Raw genomic sequence first — 26902 nt, 5'->3', positions numbered from 1 at the left:
TTAGCGTAAAGAGCGAGGCATTAAGGAGGGGAAGGCCTCTTTCATATACGGAATAATTTCTGTTCGTTTTCAAGTTGTAATGTCGCTCCTTACTTTCAGTTTAAAAAAAACTTGTTTTTTTATTTAATTTTTGGACGTTTTTCAACTAATGCAGGTACGAATTTGTCTCACCGTGCATGAAAAATTCCTTATATGAAGGGTTGTCCCTTCCTCAATACCTTGCTCTTTATGCTAAACTGTTAATACTTTTAAAAAAGCTTCCTATTCTAATTAAACGGTTCATGTGTTTCAGTTTTAGTAAACAGTCAAATTTTAGAGTAAAAGAGTAAGGTATTGAGGAGGGGGTACACCTTCATATATCGAATAATTTCTGTTCGTTTTTCAAATAATACCGGTAAATCTGGCTCACCCTTTATGAAAAATACCCCTCCCCCTCACGGAAAACACCTCCTTGAAAAAATTATCCAACGTAAAGTGCCCCTCCTTCAAATTCCCTCCAGACAATTCCATCCTCGCTGAGAATCCTCCCTCCCTGTAAAATTGCTTGCGGGCGATTCAGCCTGAAAAATTCTCTTCAGCATTCTTTCATTTGAAAAATACTTTAATCTCTAATCGGTTTCTGTATCACTCCAGAATTGCCCCCCTCCTTGGAAAATGTTTCCTAGAAAACAAAACACGCAGAAAAAGGCCCCTGGATAATTCTCTACATGCAAAGTTCGGCAAAGAGAATGTAAGACAATTAGAAAGAATTTCGTATAGTAAATCTGTCAAATCCCCCAGTGTAACATATCCCCTTGAATATTAACCCCATAAATTTCCCTTCCCAGGGAAGATTTTCCCCATAGAAATCTACCCAAAGCACCCCCCTAAAATAATGTCTGTATGCTTCCCGATAACAAACACTATAAGTAAATGATGGGCGAATTTCATAGCTTACAATGCTCTCCCCACGGTCTCAAAATTTTGATAAGATAATTTTGGTGGAAAATGGGCGTGGCAGAGGGCCCAGTTGCCCTCCAATCTATTTGGTCACTTAAAAAGCCACTAGAACTTGCAATTTCAGTTCGATTGAACCCTCTCCCGACGCGCACCCGTGATCTTTCTTCTGGCAAAAAAACAGGATTTCACATTTTTGCAGATAGGAGTGTGAAACCTCTATAGCAGGGTTCTTTCGATACGCTGAATCTGATTGTGCGATTTACTTTAAGAAACTATGACTTTTAAGGAGTGTTTCTTCTTTTTTTGAAAATAATATAAATTTTCTCAGACTCAAAACCTTTGATTGGTTACTAAACTTACTGAAACTTATATATTTGAAATCAGCATAAAAATTTGATTATTTTGATATATCTATTGGTACAAAAATCACACAACTTACAATTACTACTTATGAACTTACAGTTCATTACCACGAACTGCTTGATTCAATAAAAACAAGTTTTTTTCAACTGAAAGTATGAAGCAACATTAAATTTTAAAACGAACAGTAAGTATTCCGTATATAGGGGTTGTCGGCTCCTCAATACCTTGCACTCTACGCTAAAGTATTTTTTAACTTTTAAAAGCTTCTTATTCTAATCAAACGGCACTTGTGTTTCATAAGTCTTTCGTAAACAATTTGGACAAAAAGTCAAACTTTAGCATTTAAAGCGATTTATTGAGAAGGGGACAATCCTCCTCATGTACGGAATAATTTTTGTTTAATATTATGTTTTATAAGTTTTAATATTGCTCCTTGCTTTCAGTGGTAGAAACAAGCTTCTTTTTATTTAATTTCTTATCATTTCAAAATATACCGGAAAATCAAACTCCCTCCATAGAAAACTCCCTCTCCCCACCGAATATTTGTCAAGATGAAGTTCCTCCCAGATAAAAAACAACCCCTCCATCTTAAAATTCCTGCTTAATAATTGGATCCTCGCCGAGAATCCCCGGGAAACTTTCTTTCGGTGGAAACTTTTCCCAGAAATCCCCCTCACCCCCAGTAGAAAGTTGTTCCCAAGGAATATTCCCCCATGGAGAATTTCTGCCGTGGAAAATTCCCCCCGGAACAACTCTACGTGTTAAATTTAGTTGACAAATACAAAGCATGACAAATAAAAAGAATTTTGAACAGGAATTTTTGCAAACTCTTCAGTGGGATTTTTCTCTCAAAATTTTTCCCTGGAAAATTATTCCTTGGAAGTTCTCTTCCCGCGGAAACTTCTCCGGTTGGAAAATCCCCACAAGCAGAAAATACCCCCTCCCCAAAATGTAATATCTGTATTTTCCCCAACAACATACACTATACGTAAACAAGCGGGCAAATTTCATAACTTAAAACCCTTTCTTCAGAGTCTCTGGAGGGTCATGTTATCCCCAAGGGTATATTTATTGGACCTTTCAGCTATACTGAACAAAATGTTTATTTCAAAAAAATTTATCAGATAACCTTGGAGGAAAGGGGCATGGGAGGGGGTATAGATACCTCAATTATTTTGGTCACTTAAAAAGGGCACTGGAGGAAATAAACAAACACGCATCTGTGATCTTCCTTCTGGTAAAAATACAAAATTCCACATTTTTGTATATAGGAACTTGAAACCTCTACAGTAGTGTTCTCAGATACTCAGAATCTGATGAAGTGATTTGTGATTTGTGATCACTTGTGATCGCTTGGCATTTTGTTGGTCTTTTCCCCCCTTTTCAACAATTGGGCAACGTCTTTCGGGCTCTTAGTTTTTGTTGGGCTACAGTAAAGTTAATGAATCTTGTATGTTTGGAACGAGAAGGAAAAGCCATGTTTTTATTATATTACATAAAAAAAAACTAGTTTTTTTTAACTGAAAGTAAGGAGCGACATTAAAACTTAAAACGAACAGAAATTACTCCGTATATGAAATGGATTGTTTCCTCCGCAATCCCTCGCTCTTTACGCTAAAGCTTTTAATTGTTTTAAAAAGCAGAATTGTGGCAAAGAGTCAAACTTTAGCGTAAAGAGCGAGGGATTGCGGAGGAAACAATCCATTTCATATACGGAGTAATTTCTGTTCGTTTTAAGTTTTAATGTCGCTCCTTACTTTCAGTTAAAAAAAAACTAGTTTTTTTTTATGTAATTTCTGAACGTTTTTGAATTAATGCATGTTTGATTTTGACTCTCCACACGTAAACTATTCAAATGAAATTTGCATATTAATTCCTTTTTTGACTAAATGGCTTTCTCTTAGTTTTGATCATACGATTTTGAGAAATATGGGATGGGGAAGGAGGCCTAGTTGCCATGCAATTTTTCGGTTACATAAAAAGGCAACTATTAATTTTAATTTTAACGAATTTTTTTATTAGCAAAAAATATATGTAACTTTAGAATTAACTTACGTAACAAACTTTTATATTCTTTAATTATTATTATGTATATGAGGGGGTTTGTACCCTCGTTAATACCTCGTTCTTTACACTAAATCGTAAGTTTTGTCCCAATTCCTTAAGAATGACCCCTGAATCAGAAAGGCCGTAGAATAAATAGTTGAAATTACTAAAAATAGTTTAGCATAAAGAGCGAGGTATTTATCTCCTCCTAAATACCTCGCTCTTTATGCTAAAGTATTTTTAGAACCCCTCATATGCGTAATAATCTCTGTTCGTTTTAAGTTTCAATGCTACTTCTTCCTTTCATTTGAAAAAACGTTTTCATGTTTATTTTTCATTGTTTTCTTATAGTAATGCTAGAGAATCCTGCGCCCTTTTCATTGAATTTTTCTTCCCCCATGACAGATTCCTCCAAGGAAAGATCCTCCAACATAGCCCCCTCTCCTCAGCCTCACCCCCAAACAAAATAAAATCTCCCTGAAAACGTCTGTACACTTCCCAATAACCATTACTATATGTAAACACTGGTCAAAGTTTGTAACTTGCAGCCCCTCCCCCCGGGACTCAGGGGGAGTAAGTCATCCTCAAAGACATAGTTATTATGGTTTTTGACTATGCTAAACAAAATGGCTATCTCAAAATTTTGATCCGTTGACTTTGGGAAAAAAATGAGCGTGGGAGGGGGCCTAGATACCCTCCAATTTTTTTGGTCACGTAAAAAGGGCACTAGAACTTTTCATTTCCGTTAGAATGAGCCCTCTTGCGACATTCTAGGACCACTTGGTCGATACGATGACCCCTGGGGAAAAGAAAAAAAAACAAACAAAAAAAAACAAACAAATAAACACGCACCCGTGATTTGTCTTCTGGCAAAAAATACAAAATTCCACATTTTTGTAGATAGGAGCTTGAAACTTCTACAGTAGGGTTCTCTGATACGCTGAATCTGATGGTGTCATTTTCGCTAAGATCCTACGACTTTTAGGGGGTGTTTCCCCTTATTTCCCTAAATAGGGCAAATTTTATCAGGCTCGTAACTTTTGATGGGTAAGACTAAACTTGATGAAACTTATATATTTAAAATCAGCATTAAAATGCGATTCTTTTGAAGTAGCTATTGATATCAAAATTCAATTTTTTAGAGTTTTGGTTACTATTGAGCCGGGTCCGCTTCTTACTACAGTTCGTTACCACGAACTGTTTGATCTATTGATAATAAATTATGTTTTTTAGAGTTTCGGTTACTATTGAGTAGCGTCTCTTTTTACTTACAGTTTTTTGGCACAAACTGTTTTATTTTGATGGAATCACGAATGAAATTAGAGAATTTCCCGTTATTTCCTATATGGTAAACATAATTTGTCTAACTTTTGATTTTTCTTGGCCCTACCGCTATGAAGTATCACTCTTCCTTTCAAAGCAATTTTATGTGCATGTCCCTGTTTAAACCTCTCACTCCAAAGCGTGTGGGACTATTCTCTCGGCAACTTTCTCAAAAGCTGATAGAAAGTGTTTAGTCGGCACACTTTTTTTTATTACTATGGGACAATTAGATTGATTTAAAAAAAAAACACACACTATGGACTTGCACACCAGGGACAATAATTCGGTCAGTTTAATGCCTTGACAGTAAAATCTTGTACTTCAACAAGTAGGTTAATCAGTTTGACCTAGGATTGGCTCATGTAGTCTAAAGCTATTTTTCTGTTTAGTTTTCTTACGGACAAAAACGCCAAAGAAATTGTCAAATGAAAAACCGGCTTTCTTCTGCTGTAATGAAAAAGAAGAATCTAGTATTTCATTGGCTGAAAAGTCTTATGTTTTGTCCATAAAATACCAATTAAAAACCGAGCTTAGGGTAATTACTCATAAACAATTGAATTCCGAGCATGAATTTCTAACATTGCAAGTGGTAGAAGTACTTCGTGTTCATACAAATGGTTCTATTTAATCTGGATAAGCTTCCTCAACTGTTTTTTTCTTTCAGTACATTTAAAGAAAATAATATGTATAATTTGTTGTCATTCCTCTTTTCTACTATTACAAACACTGTTCTATCTATTTTTTATTTTCTATTCCAAAAACTATTCTATTTAAAATTTTATATTCCAAAAATTATTCTTTTATTTAGTCGATAGGCAAGGGATTAAGGTCAGCAAACTATGTAGAGACACCATCTTGGTTATTTTGGGAGTGGGAGGAGGAGAATGAAGGAGCCAAGGCTTTTCAAAAGATGTAGGACTACCAAAAATTCTATTTTTTACCCGTTCAATGCATATTATGTTCGAACTTTTAATAATAATAATTAATTTTTATCCTCTTTACAAACAAAACAGAAATACAACATAACTAAAAAACATTGAAAAATGAATTTACATATCATTCAAACAAAACCACGGCTAGGAAAAAAAAATCCGTGATGAATATCAAGACTATTTTAAGACGGATGCAGTTCAGAGGAAAATCAACGATATGTTGATTTTCAACGATATTGATTGATATGTTGAACGGATGCAGTTCAAGGAAATATGTTGAACGGATGCAGTTCAAGGAAAATGTATTTTGGAAAATACATTGAACATATTTGTCTTTTTACTGAGGTAGTTTTATAGCTTACTATAACTAAAGCAATGTCTATTAACGATCTCAATGCAAAAACATTCTGTTATCGCAGCACATATGTTTGCTTTTGTTTAGGTTCACGATTTGTATTGATATCATAAAGAGATACCATTCAAAAATCTAAGAATAGTTTGAGAGTCCCTGATCTAGACCAGAAACGCATTATCTCCATTGGCAATATAACATACATTATTGTCTTGCTGTCTTACATACTTCATTATTACACTGTCATACATTCTCCATTCTTTGTCTGCTAGATTATCAGTAGAGAGGCAGATTTTAAAACTTAGAATACAAATTGTCAATTCATTATTTTATTCGGAGAGGCCTTTATACACCCAATATTTATTGAATAGAAAAAGCCAAAGTTTGTATTGACAAAACGAAAATGGTGAACGACACCTTTCAAACAGTTCGTGGTAACGAACTGTAGTAAGGAGCGACCCGGCTCAATAGTAACCAAAACTGGCCGGTTTTTACTTATTTCTAACTGATACTAAGGCAGATAAAATGGTATATTGCATTAAAATTGTGAATATATAATGCGAATCTTCACTCAAAAGTATTGAAAAATAATAATCAAACAGTTCGTGGTAACTAACTGTAGTAAGGAGCGACCCGGCTCAATAGTAACCAAAACTCTAAAAACTGAAATTTTGATATCAGTAGCTACATCAAAAAAATCGCATTTTAATGCTGATTTTAAATATATAAGTTTCGTCAAGTTTAGTCTTACCCATCAAAAGTTAAGAGCCTGATAAAATTTGCGCTATTTTAGAAAATAGGGGGAAACACCCCCTAAAAGTCATAGAATCTTAACAAAAATTACACCATCAGATTCAGCGTATCAGAGAACCCTATTGTAGAAGTTTCAAATCAGAAGAATCTGATGGTGTCATTTTCGTTAAGATTCTACGATTTTTAGGGGGTATTTCCCCCTATTTTCTTAAATAAGGCAAATTTTCTCAGGCTCGTAACTTTTGATGGGTAAGACTAAATTTGATGAAACTTGTATATTTAAAATCAGCACTAAAATGTGATTCTTTCAATGTAGCTATTGATATAAAAATTCAATTTTTTAGAGTTTTGGTTACCATTGAGCCGGGTCACTCCTTACTATAGTTCGTTACCACGAACTGTTTGATACTACGTCCAAATCATGAATTTAACCAAGTCAATAGCTTTTCATAGCAAGCTAACTTGAGCCTGGCCAAAATATCACCATCTTGGTGAAACTCCTGATTATCCACGCAAAATGGAAAGAAAACATCATCATATGATTTTCATTTTTCGAAAGTATCTACTTTCTCTTAAATAAAGGTGTCTCCATATCGCTTTGTGCATTCAAAACTCAGTGACACCTAATAAGCAAGCTACAAGCCCCTCTTCCTTTACCTGTTCGCCAGTGTATAGATTTGTCATCATACTTCATATTGATAAAGTCATTTTTTACATCAACAAAAATCAGATCTTGTCCTACGAACCCTGGGAAATCATGGTGGGACAGATTTTGCGTGCTGATTGTGTCAGCTGCAAACTGTAGGAAGAATGCTTCTGTATGACCACTTGATTTGAAGAGGGTTTAAGGGTGATCAGTCAATTCGTTAGGGGGAAAGAAGGAGTCATGAGAAACTATTGGAAAACATCTTCAAAGAAGTTGAAGTGTTAACATTTAGTGACATGTTTATATTGCAATCCGGCGAAGTGCATACTATGTGGCTAGAATTAATTTGGGCGTTGGCAAATGATTAAATTGTGATAACGCGACAGGGTAGTTTTAAGTATGAGAGTCTGACTTAAGTATTGATAATCATGCCCAGAATTTAATGTACCACTATTTTGAAAGTAATTAATAGGTCCAATTTTGATGTCTGATAAAATCTATGCTAAAGCTGTTCTTGTTCGAATTAAATAAAAAAAACAAGTTTTTATAACTGAAAGTAAGGAGCGACATTAAAACTTAAAACGAACAGAGATTATTCCGTATATGAAAGGGGTTGTTCCCTCCCCAACGCCCCGCTTTTAACACTAAAGTTTGACTCTCTCAACTCTACTTTTTAAAACAGTAAAAAACTTTACCGTAAAGAGCGGGGAGTTGAGGAGGGAACAGCCCCTTTCATGTACGGAGTAATTTCTGTTCATTTTAAGTTTTAATGTCGCTCCTTACCTTCAGTTAAAAAAACTTGTTTTTTTATTTAATTTCAGAACGTTTTTGAATCATTGCATATTTTGATTTTGGCTCTCCGCACATGAATAACTAAAACGAAATTTACATATTAATTTATTTTTTGGCTAAATGGCTTTCTCTTAGTTTTGATCAGACGACTTTGAGAAGAAAAGGGGCGGGAAGGAGGCCTAGTTATCCTCCAATCATTTGGTTACTTAGAAACGCAACTAGAACTTTTATTTTTTTACGAACGTTTTTATTATTGTGAAATTGTGATTTAAAATTGTGATAACGCGACAGGGTAGTTTTAAGTATGAGAGTCTGACTTAAGTATTGATAATCATGCCCAGAATTTAATGTACCACTATTTTGAAAGTAATTAATAGGTCCAATTTTGATGTCTGATAAAATCTATGCTAAAGCTGTTCTTGTTCGAATTAAATAAAAAAAACAAGTTTTTATAACTGAAAGTAAGGAGCGACATTAAAACTTAAAACGAACAGAGATTATTCCGTATATGAAAGGGGTTGTTCCCTCCCCAACGCCCCACTTTTAACACTAAAGTTTGACTCTCTCAACTCTACTTTTTAAAACAGTAAAAAACTTTACCGTGAAGAGCGGGGAGTTGAGGAGGGAACAGCCCCTTTCATGTACGGAGTAATTTCTGTTCATTTTGAGTTTTAATGTCGCTCCTTACCTTCAGTTAAAAAAAACTTGTTTTTTTATTTAATTTCAGAAAGTTTTTGGAATCAATACTTATTTTGATTTTGGCTCTCCGGACATGAATAAGTAAAACGAAACTTACATATTAATTTATTTTTTGGCTAAATGGCTTTCTCTTAGTTTTGATCAGACGATTTTGAGAAGAAAAGGGGCGGGAGGAGGCCTAGTTATCCTCCAATCATTTGGTTACTTAGAAACGCAACTAGAACTTTTATTTTTTTACGAACGTTTTTATTATTGTGAAATTGTGATTTAAAATTGTGATAACGCGACAGGGTAGTTTTAAGTATGAGAGTCTGACTTAAGTATTGATAATCATGCCCAAAATTTAATGTACCACTATTTTGAAAAAGTAATTAATAAGTCCATTTTTGATGTCTGATACAATCTATGCTAAAGCTGTTCTTGTTCGAATTGATCTTTTGACAAGGAAAAAATATTCTGATTGACAAATCATTGCTCCTCTTTGTAATTCTGTCAGTTATATAATTCATAGAAGTTATTCTTGTTGATAAGGGAGGTCATTCTGACTATATGGCATATAGAAAATTGTATTATATAGTAAGTGTTCTGGGAAGGTATATAGCGCTTTATACAATATTTGAACGTTTAAAATCATAGTTGAATTTTTTCAGTCATAACAATGGTTGTTTTGACCATTAAGACAAAAGAAACTAAACATAATGACCCTCCTCGTTCATTTTTCAATCATTTCTTATTTACATGGTTTTATTAATATATTGAAATATTTCATCAGATTGAACACTTTGAAAAGCTCACTCCTAGATAGATTTCATTCTATGGGGAGGGGCATGAACTGCTTCGGATGCTCCAATCAAGACGAAACTTATGGTAGGGGATTGAACTGTATGTGGATTGATTGGTTGGGGTTCCATTTCATGTAGTCTTTCTTGTTCGGAAATAGTTACTATTTAAAAAAAAGACTTTCTTTCAATATACATTTCTAATTCCAGCTCATGGAGTTGTTCTCACGGAGTTACCCTTTATGTGGCTAGCCGGAGTTAGGTTTTTACTCAGGGGGGGGTAGGCTTTTTCACTCCTTGCTGCACCATCGATACTGTAAATATTGCAATTTTAACCATAAATATTACAATTTAAGCTTGTTTTGCCGCCTTCTGGCGTGCTGCTCGGGTCGCTTATTCCCTCTAGCCCCCCCCTAAGTCTGGCAATGTTTTATAGTTATTATTGCTGATTGAGAGTAAACGGATTAAGAATACCTTTAATTTTGGTAATGTGATGTTGTCGAAAAAAATAAAGCGATTAACCCTTGTTATGAGAAAATTCAATAAACAAGAATAAAGAAATATACTCTTTGATTATCACATACCGATAATTCAAACATTACTCAATTCATTTAGAACTTTTATAGAACCAACCCACAAAAAGCAGCTCTCGCCAAATACAACACAAGCGTAACTTAATCAAGGCAATGCTGTCTAGCTAAACTTAGACAAATATAATTTAATCCACTCAAATTTCCAACCAATAAAACAATACCCAACAGAAGTAAAAAGCGATATCAGTCGCTGGATACTTCAAACGATCAGTAGGGGCAACACGTCACAGAACAACGAATCATATGACATAGAAGAAGACATTTAGCAAGATAAGGGGGTGTATGAGCGTAATGGTCTAAATGTGTATTCTTGAACGTGGTACATAATGACGATAAGGATGCCAACTGCAATGCAATCAATACATGACATGACAAAGCCGTCCCATTGAAAAAAACGTAACGACGCTTATGATAAAGACGCTGGGAACAAAGGTATTGACATGTGAAATCATCGTCGTCATCATCGTGACTCTCATTATCGGAGATGTCATCATAGACGCCACCATCAATGCTGCCTTTGTGGGCGATATTTTAGTTATCATCGATGATCATCATCAATATCGTCACATTCATCAGAACCATCATTATCGTAGGTTTTGTTTTTTTGTTGTTTTGTTGTTGTTGAGATCATTGTCACTATTAACATCATCATTTAAACACATCTAAATAGCCTTACAAACATTTCCCCCTCAATAACGCCTCCATCCCCTAGTCCTCCATCTACCTATTTACAAGGAGAGTTGCCACCATGCCGCATTGGCTATATAACTTTTGCCCGTTTGAGTTGTGTTGATTTATTGGTTTATTGTTCCGTAGGTTAACTCTTGGAGGGTTGGATTTAGCCTGGGCTGTGGTTTGCTTGGCTTTATCTTTCTTAGTTTAATCCTATTTGTTTTTATTGTTGCATGGGTTGAGTCTTGTTGATTTTAATTTTTTGCTGGGTTTGTATTTTGCTTGTGAATTTTACGCGATTTGTGCATTTTTTTTTGTATAAACCCTTCTTAATCCCCCCCTCAAAGCTTTGGCTGTGTAAATCTAAATCTAAATTTAAGTTCCAGCAAAAACCAGCATTAATTCACCTGCACAGAACACAACTTACCTCTGCAAAATTTAACCCAGTAAAACCCTAAGAAACAACCTTTTCTTTTTTCTTGGCAGCCGAAACGGGTTGTTATAACGTAAGCTAACAAGTTAGTAAATGTCAGATTAGACTAGTAAGTTCCAATTGGACAATTTCCCCAATTTTATTTTTGCAAAATTTTAACTAGAGTATCAAAATTTATTTGGGAAATCGCTTTCAATGGATTAAAATTAAAGGCTGCCTAGTGCTTTTCAGCATTATTTTCATTAACTTAAATATGTAAAAGAAAATACGATAATTTTTTTAAATAATTTTCAAAAAATTCTTTATTGAAGGGCCCTTAGCAATTGGACCTCCTTTTATCTCACCTCAGTAAGTATGAATGATGCTTGCGGTGTTTGACGCAACTGAGTAAAGAGCGAACTCTAGCCAATAGTAACCAAAATTTTAAAACCAGTTTTGAAAAAAGCTGTCATTTGAGGGAAAATCGCCATTTGGAGTTGATTCGGGATTGCTCCAATTAATCCTAATGGTAGAAGTTTATTGCGAAAAAATATCATGGGAACTTCGAAAAATAGACTGAACCCTCTCAGAATTGGTGTCAGACCAAAATAAAACTGCACCATTAGAATTACCTTAGTCAAAAACCATAAATAGGGTAGCCGATAAAATTTTCAAATGAGCTCTTGAATAGTTCAATACCATGTTCTAGTCCCCAACTAGAACCAGAAAAAAGAAGGGTTTAAAGTCTATGGTAAGGGTTGCTGGGCATGTAATTTTTTACTGAAGTATTTTTTATTTCAATCTGGCACCCTTTTTGATGGTTTTCAAGCTCTTTTCAATATTCCTCAAGATTTATTTTGTAGTAAGCTTTTACTATTTACAAAAATCTAAATAATGTTTACAATCATTTCTAAATGACTGCTTTTTTCACTTAACAACCCTTTTTCAAAACAACCTTTGTTTTATTACTTAGTTACAACAATCGTTCTTCAGTAAGCTGCAGCTATTGTAGCAACCAGACTACTACTAGCCGTAATATCAAACAGTTCGTGGTAACGAACTGTAGTAAGGAGCGACCCGGCTCAATAGTAACCAAAATTCTAAAAGATGGAATTTCGATACCAATACCTGCATCAAAAGAATTGCATTTTAATACTGATTTTAAATATATAAGTTTCATCAAGTTTAGTCATACCCATCAAAAGTTACGAGCCTGAGAAAATTTGCGTTATTTTAGAAAATAGGGGGAAACGCCCCCTAGAAGTCATAGAATCTTAACAAAAATCCCACCATCAGATTCAGCGTATCAGAGAACCCTACTGTCGAAGTTTCAAGCTCCTATCTACAAAAATGTGGAATTTTGTATTTTTTGCCAGAAGGCAGATCACGGATGCGTGTTTATTTGTTTTTTTTTCCCAGGGGTGATCGTATCGACCCAGTCGTCCTAGAATGTTGCAAGAGGATTCATTCTAACGGAAATGAAAAGTTCTAGTGCCCTTTTTAAGTGACCAAAAAAATTGGAGGGCACCTAGGCCCCCTCCCACGCTAATTATTTTACCAAAGTCAACGGATCAAAATTCTGAGATAGCCATTTTATTCAGCGTAGTCGAAAAACCTTATAAATATGTCTTTGGGGACGACTTACTCCCCCACGGTCCCCATGGGAGGGGCAACAAGTTACAAACTTTGACCAATGCTTACATATAGTAATGGTTATTGGGAAGTGTACAGGCGTTTTCAGGAGGATTTTTTTTGGTTGGGGGAGGGGTTGAGAAGAGGGGGATATGCTGGGTGAACTTTCCATCGATAATTTGTCATGGGGGAAGAAAATCTCCATGAAGGGAGCGCAGGATTTACTAGCATTATTTAAAAACACAATGAAAAAATAAATATGAAGAAGTTCTTTCAGCTGGAAGTAAGGAAGAGCATTAAAACTTAAAACAAACAGAAATTATTACCCATTTGAGGGGCTCACCTCCTCCTAATACCTCGCTATTTACGTTAAAGTATTTTTTAGTAATTTCAACTATTTATTCTACGGCTTTTGTGATTCTGGGGTCATTCTTAATGAATTGGGACAAAATTTAAGCTTTAGTGTAAAGAGCGATGATCTGACAAGGGGGCGAACCCCCTCATATATATAATAAAAATATGAGAATACAAAAGTTCTTTACGTAAGCTAATTTATAAGTTACGTAAATCTTTTACTAATGAATATATTCGTAAAAAATTAAAAATTCTAGTTGCCTTTTTAATTGACCAAAAAATCGGAGGGCAACTAGGCTTCCTCCCCCGGTCATTTTTTCTCAAAATCATTCGATCAAAATTATGAGAAAGCCATTTAGCCAAAAAAATATGCAAATTTCGTTTTAATTATTCCTCTGCGGAGAGCCAAAATCAAAACATGCATTGATTCAAAAACGTTCAGGAATTAAATAAAAAAACAAGTTTTTTTAACTGAAAGTAAGGAGCGACATTAAAACTTAAAACGAACAGAAATTACTTTGTGTGTGAATGAGGCTGCTTCCTCATCAACGCCCCGCTCTTTACGCTAAAGTTTTTTACTGTTTTAAAAAGAAGAATTGAGAGACAGAGTCAAACTTTAGCTTAAAGAGCGGGGCGTTGATGAGGAAGCAGCCTCTTGCATATACGAAGTAATTTCTGTTCGTTTTAAGTTTTAATGTCGCTCCTTACTTTCAGTTAAAAAAACTTGTTTTTTTTATTTAATTAGCTACGTAAGATCGTATCTAGTTCCTGCAAGGCTGAACACACCCGCTTCCTGTCCCTGCAAAAATGGCCTAGAAACTGAAATATTGATAATCAGCCTTTTTATGGTTGTATCAGTTGCTGCAACCTAGTAAAGAACGAAGTCCAGCCCATAGTAACTGAAAACCTAAACTTGCGTTAAACAAAATAATCCAGAAAGTAGGAATAGTACTTTGAAGCTGATTCGGGAACAGCTATTATTCCGATTAATTTTAATAGTAAAAGCTTTTTGTGAAAACGAATCTATGGGAATCTCAAACAATGAACTAAAGCCCACAAAGGAAAACTACAACACTGGAATCACCAAAGCTGAAAGTCCCATATTAGAGAATTACAGCCCCCATCTTGACCGACAAGGAAAACTACAATGAGAATCAGTGATGGGTCCCTTTTTTTAAACATAGGTCACAAAACTCTAAGCTCCGAGAAGGAATTGCAATATTGCAGAAAAGTTGGTCAGGCTAGATGTCTTGAAAAGTGTTGTGTTGGTCACTTAGTTCTTGTTTGTTATTTGTTTGTTTTCTTCTTTTTTTCTTAAAGGTCCTTCAGGCCGAACTAAGGAGGAACTTTACTTTCATCCCCTCTCCTCTTTCAGGCATGCACTTAGATATTGAATATTCAGAAACTTTGTAACTGACTCCCAAAATCCCTTTAAACTAAGGCCGTAAAAAGTATCATTGACGAAACCAAATTAGCAAGAAACCTGATAGCCCTGTAAAATATACTCCTCGTTTTTGATGGCACGCGTTCAGCGTTCTGTCTCTTATTAGTGAAAACTACAGGAACGTCTGTTCATATTTTCCAGCATACAGATTCTTTTGAATTCATAAGGGTGTTCCGTAAAAATCATGGATTAATGCTCTAAAGGGGTATATTATTGCCTTATGACATTGTAGGGTGGTTTCCAGAAAAAAATGGATCTACGTGGGAAACTGAGATCGGTTGCGAATAATTGGAATAACCTGCAAAGAAGATTAATGACATCCCGTACGAAAGTGGAATGGAATGTGACACCTGATGATTTATATTGGATGGCGATATGACTTGTGATTCTCTTCCTTTTTTGCAGAGATTACATAAAAAAAAACTAGGTTTTTTTAACTGAAAGTAAGGAGCGACATTAAAACTTAAAACGAACAGAAATTACTCCGTATATGAAATGGATTGTTCCCTCCGCAATCCCTCGCTCTTTACGCTAAAGCTTTTAATTGTTTTAAAAAGCAGAATTGTGGCAAAGAGTCAAACTTTAGCGTAAAGAGCGAGGGATTGCGGAGGGAACAATCCATTTCATATGCGGAGTAATTTCTGTTCGTTTTAAGTTTTAATGTCGCTCCTTACTTTCAGTTAAAAAAACCTAGTTTTTTTTATGTAATTTCTGAACGTTTTCTAATTAATGCATTTTTGATTTTCGCTCTCCACACATAAATTATTAAAATGAAATTTGCATATTAATTCCTTTTTTGGCTAAATGGCTTTCTCTTAGTTTTGATCATACGATTTTGAGAAATATGGGATGGGGAAGGAGGCCTAGTTGCCATGCAATTTTTCGGTTACATAAAAAGGCAACTATTAATTTTAATTTTAACGAATTTTTTCATTAGCAAAAAATATACGTAACTTTAGAATTAACTTACGTAACAAATTTTTATATTCTTTAATTATTATTACGTATATGAGGGGGTTTGTACCCTCGTTAATACCTCGTTCTTTACACTAAATCGTAAGTTTTGTCCCAATTCTTTAAGAATGGCCCCTGAATCAGAAAGGCCGTAGAATAAATAGTTGAAATTACTAAAAATACTTTAGCATAAAGAGCGAGGTATTTATCTCCTCCTAAATACCTCGCTCTTTATGCTAAAGTATTTTTAGAATCCCTCATATGCGTAATAATCTCTGTTCGTTTTAAGTTTCAATGCTACTTCTTCCTTTCATTTGAAAAAACATTTTCATGTTTATTTTTCATTGTTTTCTTATAGTAATGCTAGAGATTCCTGCGCCCTTTTCATTGAATTTTTCTTCCCCCATGACAGATTCCTCCAAGGAAAGATCCTCCAACATAGCCCCCTCTCCTCAGCCCCACCCCCAAACAAAATAAAATCCCCCTGAAAACGTCTGTACACTTCCCAATAACCATTACTATATGTAAACACTGGTCAAAGTTTGTAACTTGCAGCGCCTCCCCCAGGGATTCTGGGGGAGTAAGTCATCCCCAAAGACATAGTTATTATAGTTTTCGACTATTCTGAACAAAATGGCTATCTCAAAATTTTGATCCGTTGACTTTGGGAAAAAATGAGCGTGGGAGGGGGCCTAGATACCCTCCAATTTTTTTGGTCACTTAAAAAGGGCACTAGAACTTTTCATTTCCGTTAGAATGAATCCTCTTGCGACATTCTAGGACCACTTGGTCGATACGATGACCCCTGGGGAAAAAAACAAAAAAAACAAAAAAACAAACAAATAAACACGCACCCGTGATTTGTCTTCTGGCAAAAAATACAAAATTCCACGTTTTCTTAGATAGGAGCTTGAAACTTCTACAGTAGGGTTCTCTGATACGCTGAATCTGATGGTGTCATTTTCACTAAGATCCTACGACTTTTAGGGGGTGTTTCCTCCTATTTTCCTAAATAAGGCAAATTTTCTCAGGCTCGTAACTTTTGACGGGTAACACTAAACTTGATGAAACTTGTATATTTAAAATCAGCATTAAAATGCGATTCTTTTGATGTAGCTATTGATATCAAAGTTCAATTTTTTAGAGTTTTGGTTACTATTGAGCCGGGTCGCTCCTTATTACATTTCGTTACCAAGAACTGTTTGATCTAAAAAAAGTGACGGAGGTATGAAGACAGCATTGCAGTCGGTAGCAAATTTATTGCTACTACAGTCAGAATTAATAAACACTGGGGTACTTGAGGCGAAGGTGGGGGTTATCAAGGATTTTTTAGTTTGTTTTGATGAATATACCAAAAGCTGCATTTTCAGAATCTAGAAAGGGTAGTTTTAATTTTTTCACTTTTGGCAATGATTTCCTAGTAGAAGGTCTAGCCCATTCCAGGATCTTATATGTCTGTCCTTATTTTTTGTTTCTCTTTTCTTTACTTCTAATGATATTTAGTTAGAAGGAAATAATTTGTAATTTGCTTCATTCCACCAAAAACAGCTAAAGGAAGAAATCTCACTGAAGAATTACTAGCTTGAATAGGCTACTCTATGTATCAAAATTTTCAAAATTAATTCCATTTTATGGCTATAAAATGATATTTTTTTTTTAAATTAGATTACTTGTCCTCTCTATTTCTCCATCCAACATTCTTGATATGGATTATAACTAAAGGTTTTCACGAGTTTAAACGGCTTTATGAACCTTGGTCTACTTATTCTGCTCGATGTTATAGTCAGTAAAAAACTAACCAGCTTAAAGTCTGGCCGGTTTTTACATATTTCTAACTGATACTAAGGCAGATAAAATGGGGTATTGCATTAAAATTGTCAATACATAGTGCGAATTTACACTCAAAAGTATTGAAAAATAATCATTTCATTTCAGAACAAAACAGTTCCGTCAAGCAAGGGTAATTAATGTCTTTTCAGTTTTGCGTACTTATTTAGGCCCATACACTAAAAATATTATGTTAAACATCGTAATTCTTATAATATTTCAAACAGGAATACATATATGCTATTTATTTTTAAGATTAATTGTGTTAAGATAACTGGGAATTATAGAAACAATGGTGAAATCTTTAGTTTTCAAGAGAGGCAGGTCTGGAGGTAAGATATAATTATTTAAAGCAGTGGAGTCACGGTTGGACCTGTTAAAATTCTAGGGTCGGAATCAGTAGCTTAATTAACATAGTGCAAATGCTGTCCTTTAAAGTGCTTCGTCCTATAAAATATCTATAGCTACTTCATAATGATCTTAGAAAATCTTCTTAATAAAAAGGCTAGCTTATTGGCCTCTAGCAAAATTAAACAAGTCACAAATTTGTATGTGTTTATTTTAAATAAATCACTCAATAAGTACTCCACCGACAATATCTATGAGAAAACGAGATCTTATGAAACGTCAAACCGCTTAGCAGCTTTGTAAATATATATATATATTTTTTAATTACAAGTACAACTCACATCTCAACTGCAGATATTCAAAAGATTTTATGTGACTTTCTTCCGATTAAAATCAATAGCCCCCTCCCAACTCTGAAATTCTACACATTGGCAACTAATAAAATCTATTTTTCCATTTTTATTTTTCCATTTTTATTTTTCCATTTTTATTTTGGTTCTAAACATACTTGGAAGTTCCTTTTTTTAATGTCAGTATTCTCCAATTTCCATTTGAAGAAATAGCTGGAACCCGGTGCTTTTGATATTTAAATTAGTCTTGCCGCATCTTTGATACCTTAATTAAAACTTTCCTTGTAAAAAAAAAAACTGACCTGTAATAATAGTAAAATTCTCCAGCCGTTTTCTTCAATTTTGTACTTTCCTAATGACCTATTTAGTGTAACATGCATATCACCTTTTGAAATACTGTTTGAGTTTGAGTAGCCTGTATGAAACTCAATTGCAACAAACTAAGGTTGAAACTTCAACTAGGAAAGCTGGTTGTGATTATGGCCTCTCTTACGCCCAAGACGAAATCTTGATTAGCACCCCACCCCCTGTCTCCCACATAATTTCCAGGACAAATTAAAAAAAAAATCATTTATAAGCAAAGCTGATTTCAATTTATTAATTAATTAATCTGTAATTTTTATTATTTGAATTTACTATTTAAATAATTTAATCAGTTTAATTATCATCTATTTAATTATTTCTATTTTTAACTTACTTTATGAATTAATTAATAATTCTTTAATTTTTTCCTTTATTAACTTCGCCCTCCACTTTATTTTAAAGGAAACGAAACTTTAAAAATGAAAAATGATTATACCAGTTAAATTATTTAGTTGAAATTTTGAAACTTCAAAATTTCGTTGTCCAGGACAAGTGCCTCTCTGTCCCTCCCCTTAGACCACCTCTGCGGAAAACAATACCATCGGATTTCACACAGGCTACTAAATAAGCAAGATAACTGAGAAAATCTACATCTCCGTTTATTAACATATTTTCTACCGTTGAGCTTGTACTTTCATTTAGGAGTATGGCACAGATAGAGAGAGGGCTTTGTCACTAATTTACTGAAGCACCCACAGCTTCTTCACTTCAACTATGGTAGCTAACCAAATGTTTCTTTAGTTTTTTTCGCTTTTAGGTGAATCGTCCAGTTACTATGGATTGATTTTTTGCTCTTTCTGCTTTTCATGTTCATTAATTTATTTCTTCCGCAATACTCTTCTTTAATGTTCAATATACATCACTGTAAATCATCTGTGAGCCTTGTTCGCCATCCGAAGAACTTGATCTTGGGTAACTACTTGGTGAAGCTAAATTTAGGTTTAAGGATGGGGGAGGGACTGAAGAGGAGTCCATATTACTTGTCATATTTCCAGGACTATCTTGCTGTCTGAGGACGTTTCGTCTCCATTTCGCTCTGGCATTTTGGAACCAAACCTGTAAACACAAGAAGGCTAACAATAAGTCAATAATCAGAAAACTAAAGCTATTAATTGCAAAACTCAAATCTAAGCTGTTGTAATTTCAAGCTAAATTTTAGGGGAAACTTGTGAATTATGTTTTTGTCCTAGCGTTTTTAACTAAGACAAACAGAGGAACAAAGATCCAGTGGTTTTTTCAGACATTACCACCAATAGAGAAGTGGCAGCTCGTAACGATAAGGATAAGAACCCCAGAAATTGCAGAAAATGTCCAATCTTAGCATACTTAGATTGACTAGTTCATAGTTTTATAGATTTTTAGCAGTCGTTTGATTCAGCCGATAGGAAAGTTTAAGCGAAGGTGCTATTCTTATATGGTATCCCAAATAAAACATGAAAGTAATTAGTGTTATTAGCTGATTTCGTGTTGAATCAGTTTTGCTTTCAGCCTCTATTTACGCGGATCATTTTGACAGAACCTGCCCTAAGGAAAACGGCAAAGACTACAGGAGAGCAAGGAATAAGTTGGGAAAATAACACTCTCCTAGATATATATTTTGCTGATAATTTCAGTATTTTAGATGAAAATGTTAGCAAAATGAATGATTTTCTGGAGGTTTTGAGAGCTCAGGCTCAAAAACAGCCTTGAAAATTAACGTTAAAAACTAGTTCATTTAGACTGGGAATAAGTGAAGACGAAGTAGTGAGGTTAGATAACGGAAAGATCGATCAAGTGGATAGCTTCAATCATCCAGGGAGTATTATTAGTGAAGAGGGTGAAAACCAGAAAAAAAATGACAACTAAATTAACTAAACCCTTTTTAGTGTTATTTTTGAAAACAACTGTTTTTTCTCTTACTTAAAGTTTTTTTTTATTTTTAGTGTTTTTTTTTCGTTGAGAAAGGCTCATAGACGTGGGGCCGAAGTATTCGGATTTTTTTTTAAATTCAAGTGTTTTTTTTGTTCACAGCTTTTTTAAAATTAAAACCCGTTTTTCTCGCTTAATTTTTCGTAAATGCAAAAGCAATGTGGCATAAGAAATTATTTAGTGAAGAGGGCGTATACAATAAAAATGTTAAAAGTAGAATAGGCAAGGCCCAGTGTGTTTTTTTTCCTCACAGTTGAGAAAAGGTTTGGACGAATGGGAAGACATGTCTGCGAACCAAGACTAAAATATTGGGAGCTACTGTGAACACAGAGGTGAAGTATGGTTCTGAAACGTGGGTGCTCCGAACCATGGAGGAGGATTTATTAAATGATTCCAGAGGAACTGTTTTGGGTACCCATGTGACTGACCGTATTTCTAACTGTTACCTATAAGAAAATGTGGTTCTATCCTGATTTCTAGGGCTACAATAACAAAAAAGGTCGAGGTGACTAAGATACGCTCGGCGGATGAAGGATAACAGATTCCCAAAGAGAATTTTTTTGCCGACCTTTTAAGGCAAAAAAAAAAAAACAGGTTGCCTCTGAGTCCGTTGAGAGGACGACGTAAGGAGGGATTTTAATGGAATCTGCAATTTCTTGGTAGGGGGTAAAGAGTGATGCTTTAATTGTACTGAATGGAGGAGGAGTGTGTACAGTTTTATTAGCTTCAGGCTGCTTTTTTTTTACAGTGAGTTGTTAGTAATAGTAGGCTAGTAGTAGTATTCTAGGAATGCTACGTTCTTTATATTCATCAGATTAATGCAATTGCAAACTTGGACTTTAATGTAACAAAGCCTGTTTTCTATAGAACGCCATAAAATAAATTAAACCAGGCCACTATATACAAAATCTTTTTATAATATTACTTCCCTCGGTAGGTACGTTACACATCTGCTCTCAACTATAGCTGTTGATAGCCAGTTGTTTTGAGTCAACTTCTAAATTTTTAAAAGTCTGCCGAAAAATTAGTCACAGCTCCTCCCTAAATAAGCAAATATTAAGAACTTGCCTATTCATTACAAGGGCACTAATTCAATAAAATTCTAGAAAAAGAGAGCAAAGTGTATTTTTCAAAAACAAGGGGACGGGTCAATTTTCTATAGTCTCGATTTTTTCCCATGGAAGTAACAAAAAAGATTTTAATCAACACGAAAGGCAAAAAAGGTACTTTTCGAAATATAAAAGGGGGGGACAGGCCAAAAAATATGGGAGACCAATTTCCCTTTGTTTCCCTCCCTTCTTCTTTCGCCAGGGGTGATCACATCGAACCAATGGTCCTAGAAGGTCGGGAGTGGGCTCATTCGAACGGAAATCAAAAGCTATAGCGTCCTTTTTAACTGACCGAAAAGATTGGAGGACAGATAGTCCCTTCCCATGCCCTTTTTTCCAAAACACATCCAATCAAGATCTTGGGTTATGTAATTGATTCAGCATAGTTGAAAGGTCTAATAACTATACCTTTGGGGATGACAAGAATCCTATCTGCTAAAGTCAAGATAGCCCTTCTGCTAAGGTCTATAAGTTTTGCAATTTGCTCAAGGTTCATATATGGTATATGCTATTGGGAAATGTACGGAATTTTTTTGGTGGAAATTTTGTGCGGAGAGGTTTTCCACAGGAAGAGATTTTCCTAAGGAGGAAAGCTTCAGGTGGAATTTTAAAGGGGCGTGGGGGGGACGGGAAGATTTTATGGCATGTTACCATCCGAAACTGAATTATTTTTTGTTTTAGCTAAAAGTAAAAGGCAACTTTAAAAACGAACAGAAATTATTCAGTATTTTAGGGGGCCTGCCCCTTCCTCAACCCTCACTCTTCGCACTAAAGTTTGACTTTTTCTCACAATCTTTTAGTAAATATTACTGATTTCCAGGGCCGTTGAAATTGAATGAGTAATATTTTCAAAGAACTACCGTAAATAGCGATGGTTGAGAAAGAGGTAGTCCTCCTAGTATGAGGAATGATTTCTGCTCGTCTTAAACTTTAACATTGCTCCTTACTTTCAGTTAAAAAAACTTGTTTTATAAATGTAATAACTGGTAGGCTCCGTTTCGAGCTTAGTACCTCTCTTTTGGCTTTGTTCAGATATTTTCACCTGTTTACTTTGTATGTGTTATATAAATAATTCTGACATTATCTGTCATGCTGTTTCTCATGACGAGACACATTTCATTTCATCTCTATGATGCTGAAAAAGCTATTGTTATTACCGATGAGGCTCTAGTATGGAACAGTTAGTTAAAGGGTAGATAATTGTGTTAAAAGGTTTCCACACTTAGAAAATTAAAGTACCTTTGGCAACAGAACGTAATTTCTTATGTGTCAATGTGAAAGCTCCATACAACTAAAATCAAAAATCGTAAATCAGGCTGTATTTGGTTAAGAATACAGAGATTGACGTTTATTACATACAAAGAAGCGAAAAAATTGAGAGAGAAAAAAAGTTAATTACCTGTAATACCCGTTTTGAAAGCCCAGTTTTCTGTGCGAGTTGCTTGAGATCCTTTGCGTCAGGGTTTTGATTAATAGCAAAATACGACTTCATTGTCCGAAGTTGATGATGCTTGAAAGACGTTCTCATCCTTTTGGTTCGCTGACTATTACCATGTACTTGACCACCCGAAGATTCATAGCCACTTAGCCCATCGATGCCAGACAAATCAGGGGACATCATATCTGAAATATCAGTATGTATAAAATTAAAAATTTAACTGAAAAACTTCACAATCACGAATAGATGTTGACGATTAAATTAGGTGGGATGAAGCAGATATAAAAAGGACAGAAGACTTTGAATTATATCCCCCAGAAATCCAAAGAACAAAACAAAATGCTAAATTAAGTTGCCAAGCGACAGGTCTTAACGTTAGGTGAAATTAAACATGCGAAAAGGAGGACAGGGACAGTTGTGTAGCTTTTATGGGTGCCACATGTAGTGGATTCAGAGAGTGTCACCTTCTTTCTGAGTTCAATCCCCTCTGTTCAGCCTGGATATTATTTTTAAGTATAAATAAAGATGAAAACACAAACAAATGAAATGAACATCGTATTGAAATGAATAAAAACAACAGCCCTGATACAGGTTTATCGAAGAATATTATTACTGATAGATAGTTTATTCATTGAGAAATAATTCAAGTGACACAAAATATCTCCAAATATGTCTCTCTTTATTTATCTGAGAAATCAATAATAACATACATAAAAATTACAATATGATTTTTTAACCAAGGAAGATCTTGGAAATATCGTAAGAGCATAATTTTAAAAATAAACTATTAATAGTTTAATACGCATCAAAGTTTGAGAATTTATTTATTTAACTAGATAGTGGTGAAGATTATAATTTTCTATTTCAAATATCAGCCATTAAATGGCTTATAAGTTAACTTTCCGAATGCTATGAGAGACGAACTCGTTCATAGCTTCTTTAAATCCTTCCCGTTAAATGTTTTGTTCTCAATGAACAGTTAAGTGAGGTTTGACAATCTAACTTGGCTCATAATTGATTGAAGGTAATTTTTTTCAGTTTCATCATTCAGAAACTTCTATTTTAGCTGGCCCCACTTTTCCTGAGGATCAAAAACAATTTGCATAATGATTCAATTAGGAACACAGTCATTGAGTCTGTACTGCTGGATAAGCTTCAGTAGCTCAAGCGGTCCTCCTTCAAGAACTTTGGTCTGATCCTTAGAAGTACTGAATACATTCCACAACCGCCTCCTCTCAAGACGAAGATCTTTTTGCGTATGCCTTCGCAAGCATTGTCTGGTTTCATAAGAAAAGCTAGATCCAGCAGGTTGGAAGGCTTTTTTCTAAGAAAGAGATACCTAGGGTTCCCCCACCCTCCTTAGCTATACTGCTGCATAGGAGAAATTCTCCCTCTAAATTGATGAATAAACGCTCAATGTTCTAAACTAGAAGTTATAGAAACAGCTAACTCTCTGTTTTTAGACAAATTGAAAGCTCATATAATGAGCAAGAGCTCAGTTCTAGTCAGTTACGTGAACATTAATATATCTGGGGGGGTGGGGAAATTGTATATCCCCCCAGGAATATGCCTTGGGTATATTCGAAACCAGGGACATAGCTCCAGTATTTTTATAGGGGGCAAAAGGGGCCCACATCCGGAAAATCAAGGGGCATGGCCTATATAATAATTTTTCTCTCCAATTTGTTGGAAGGCACATGCCCCTTTACCCCTTCGCCAAATTACGTCACTATTAAAAGCTAACTGCTTTTCTATAACATACAACTAACATTTCAATAGGAACAATCCTTTTCATTTGACAGTGAAACAACAACAAAATATCTGGATATTTCGGTCACATAAACAGAGATCGTCATCAGTAAATAAACTCTGTATATGTGATTAAAATATCCAGAGATTTTTTGTTGTTGTTTCACTGTCAAAGAAAAGGATTTGTCTCTATTGGACTGTTACATGTAAAGAATATACCCGAGGAGGGGGATTTCAAAAAACTAAAGAAGGCGGAAATTTAAAAAAATGTGGGGGAAATTGTGTAAACATCAAGATTGGGAGGGGGAGTAACACTAAGGTGCCACTGCGTACTAGCGCTATTTCACTGCTTGATAAAGGTAGGGAAAGAATAGAGAGGGATATACATCAATGGCATGAAGTAAGTGGCCCGTTATATGCGGCAGCACAAAGACACTTCAACAGTCTTAAACTTTGTCTATCATCTATAGCTATATTATTATATTGTATAGTCTGACAAAAAACTCTGCTTTTTATAAACTATTCATAACCATATGTTGAATTATAAGCTGCCGGGAGCAGTAACAGTAATTAACCATGGATGTAATTGCTAAAAGAGGCAATTCACTCTCCTATTTGTATTCTGTTTTATACAACATGTGACCAAGTCGACCAAAAAAAGGTACAAAACAGAAAAGGAAGATCGATTGTATACTTTGAATTTTGTTTTCCTATCGCAGAAAATTATCGTTTTACTCTTCCTTTTGTATTTAATTAACAGCCAAAATCATAATGAGAGCCATTTTGTTTGGTATAATACCTGTTTTAATGGATGTACCGGCGTGAGAGAATATCTACCATACCTACCTTTATCCATGTCAGTCAAATTAACAATCAATTAGCTAGCTCTTAGGTAGCTGCCTCTTTTGCCAGTGAAAAATGCAGGGTCATTACCGTTTTGGCGTCCCTCAAGGTAATCAGCAGCTATATCTTGTTGCCCAAAATGAAGGATTTAACCTTCTTTGAAGAAATATATGTAGCTGAGAGTGCAAATATTCACCCCCCAAATGAGCTAAAAAATATCTTCTAAAATTCTGATAAAGACTTAGCTTCAGAACTTTGACAAGGACTCATAACAATCAAGTCTGATGGGGGGTCAAAGTTGGTTCATTCGGCTAGCTTGGGAAAGAAACTACTAAATTCTAATTTCTAAAAGGGTGTGAAGCTGTGACCAGAGAAAGGGCAAGCAAAAACACCTACATTCAGGGGCGTCTTTTGGGGAGGGGGAGGCATTTGCATCCCCAATAACATGGAAAAAATTATTATTTATCCCACACCCATTGACTATCTGGATGGACCCCTCTTGCCCCCCAGTAAAATTCTGGAGATCCGCCTCCGCCTCCATTACTGTTTGAATTTGAGACTAAAAAAAGATATGACGCAGGGACCTTAGTAGTCAAGAAGCGTCGTTAATCTGATACAATACAATATGTAGATAAATTTTGAACAAAATATATAAACCTTTTATGAGGAAAATAATTTTGTGTAGTTACGGTACTTTTATTATTTGAAGAATAAAAACGTCTCATGAGAAATATGGGTCACTGAAAATAAATTACTTTGGTACAATTGATTTGACAGAACTCATTGCTGAATGTGGCAGACTTTCTAAAAACATCCTACCTTTCTTAAAAACATCTACCATATGGTAGACACTCTCAAAAGCATCCATATCCACATAGGCTACAATCGTCATCTATCTACCTGTATTAATAATATATTGTGAACATTATTGTATTGCTGTTTAAACGATACTAAATCTATAGTTTCTTTACAGCAGAAAGTCGCATTAGCAATTTTTTTGCTTGACGGCATATAAAAATATAACAGTTCAAAAGAGTGATGAGACCTTTTAATCGACAGTTAAACAAATATATATTTTTAACTGAATACTTCGGACACATATACAGTGTCCATCATCAGATAAGTTTTACTGCTGATGATGGACACTGTTTACATGTCCGAAATATTCAGTTAGAAAATTTTATATTTGTTTCACTGTTGATTAAAAGGTTTCATTCCTAGCTTGAACTGTTATATTTTCGTCATGGAAAGGCAGTGTGGTCTTCGAAGTTATCTATAACGG

At 34.9% G+C, this 26902-nt stretch overlaps 1 protein-coding gene across 2 annotated transcripts in view; it reads right to left on the bottom strand.

Annotated features, from left to right (window-relative positions):
* Nucleotides 1-18053: 18053 nt before the first annotated feature.
* Nucleotides 18054-26902, bottom strand: part of LOC136027287 (LIM/homeobox protein Lhx9-like) — a 58590-nt gene continuing 49741 nt past the window's right edge. For both annotated transcript variants that reach the window (XM_065704384.1, XM_065704393.1), the window contains 2 exons: nucleotides 22990-23213; nucleotides 18054-19629 (listed from right to left, as the gene is read on the bottom strand). In XM_065704384.1, the coding sequence (XP_065560456.1) occupies nucleotides 19423-19629; nucleotides 22990-23213 (431 nt within the window). In that variant the 3' untranslated portion in view covers nucleotides 18054-19422. The remainder of the gene's footprint in view (nucleotides 19630-22989; nucleotides 23214-26902) is intronic.

The sequence above is a fragment of the Artemia franciscana genome, chromosome 1, assembly GCF_032884065.1.
Source record: "Artemia franciscana chromosome 1, ASM3288406v1, whole genome shotgun sequence".
Taxonomy (NCBI): Eukaryota; Metazoa; Arthropoda; class Branchiopoda; order Anostraca; family Artemiidae; genus Artemia; species Artemia franciscana.
This window is presented reverse-complemented; position numbering and strand designations above follow the sequence as displayed.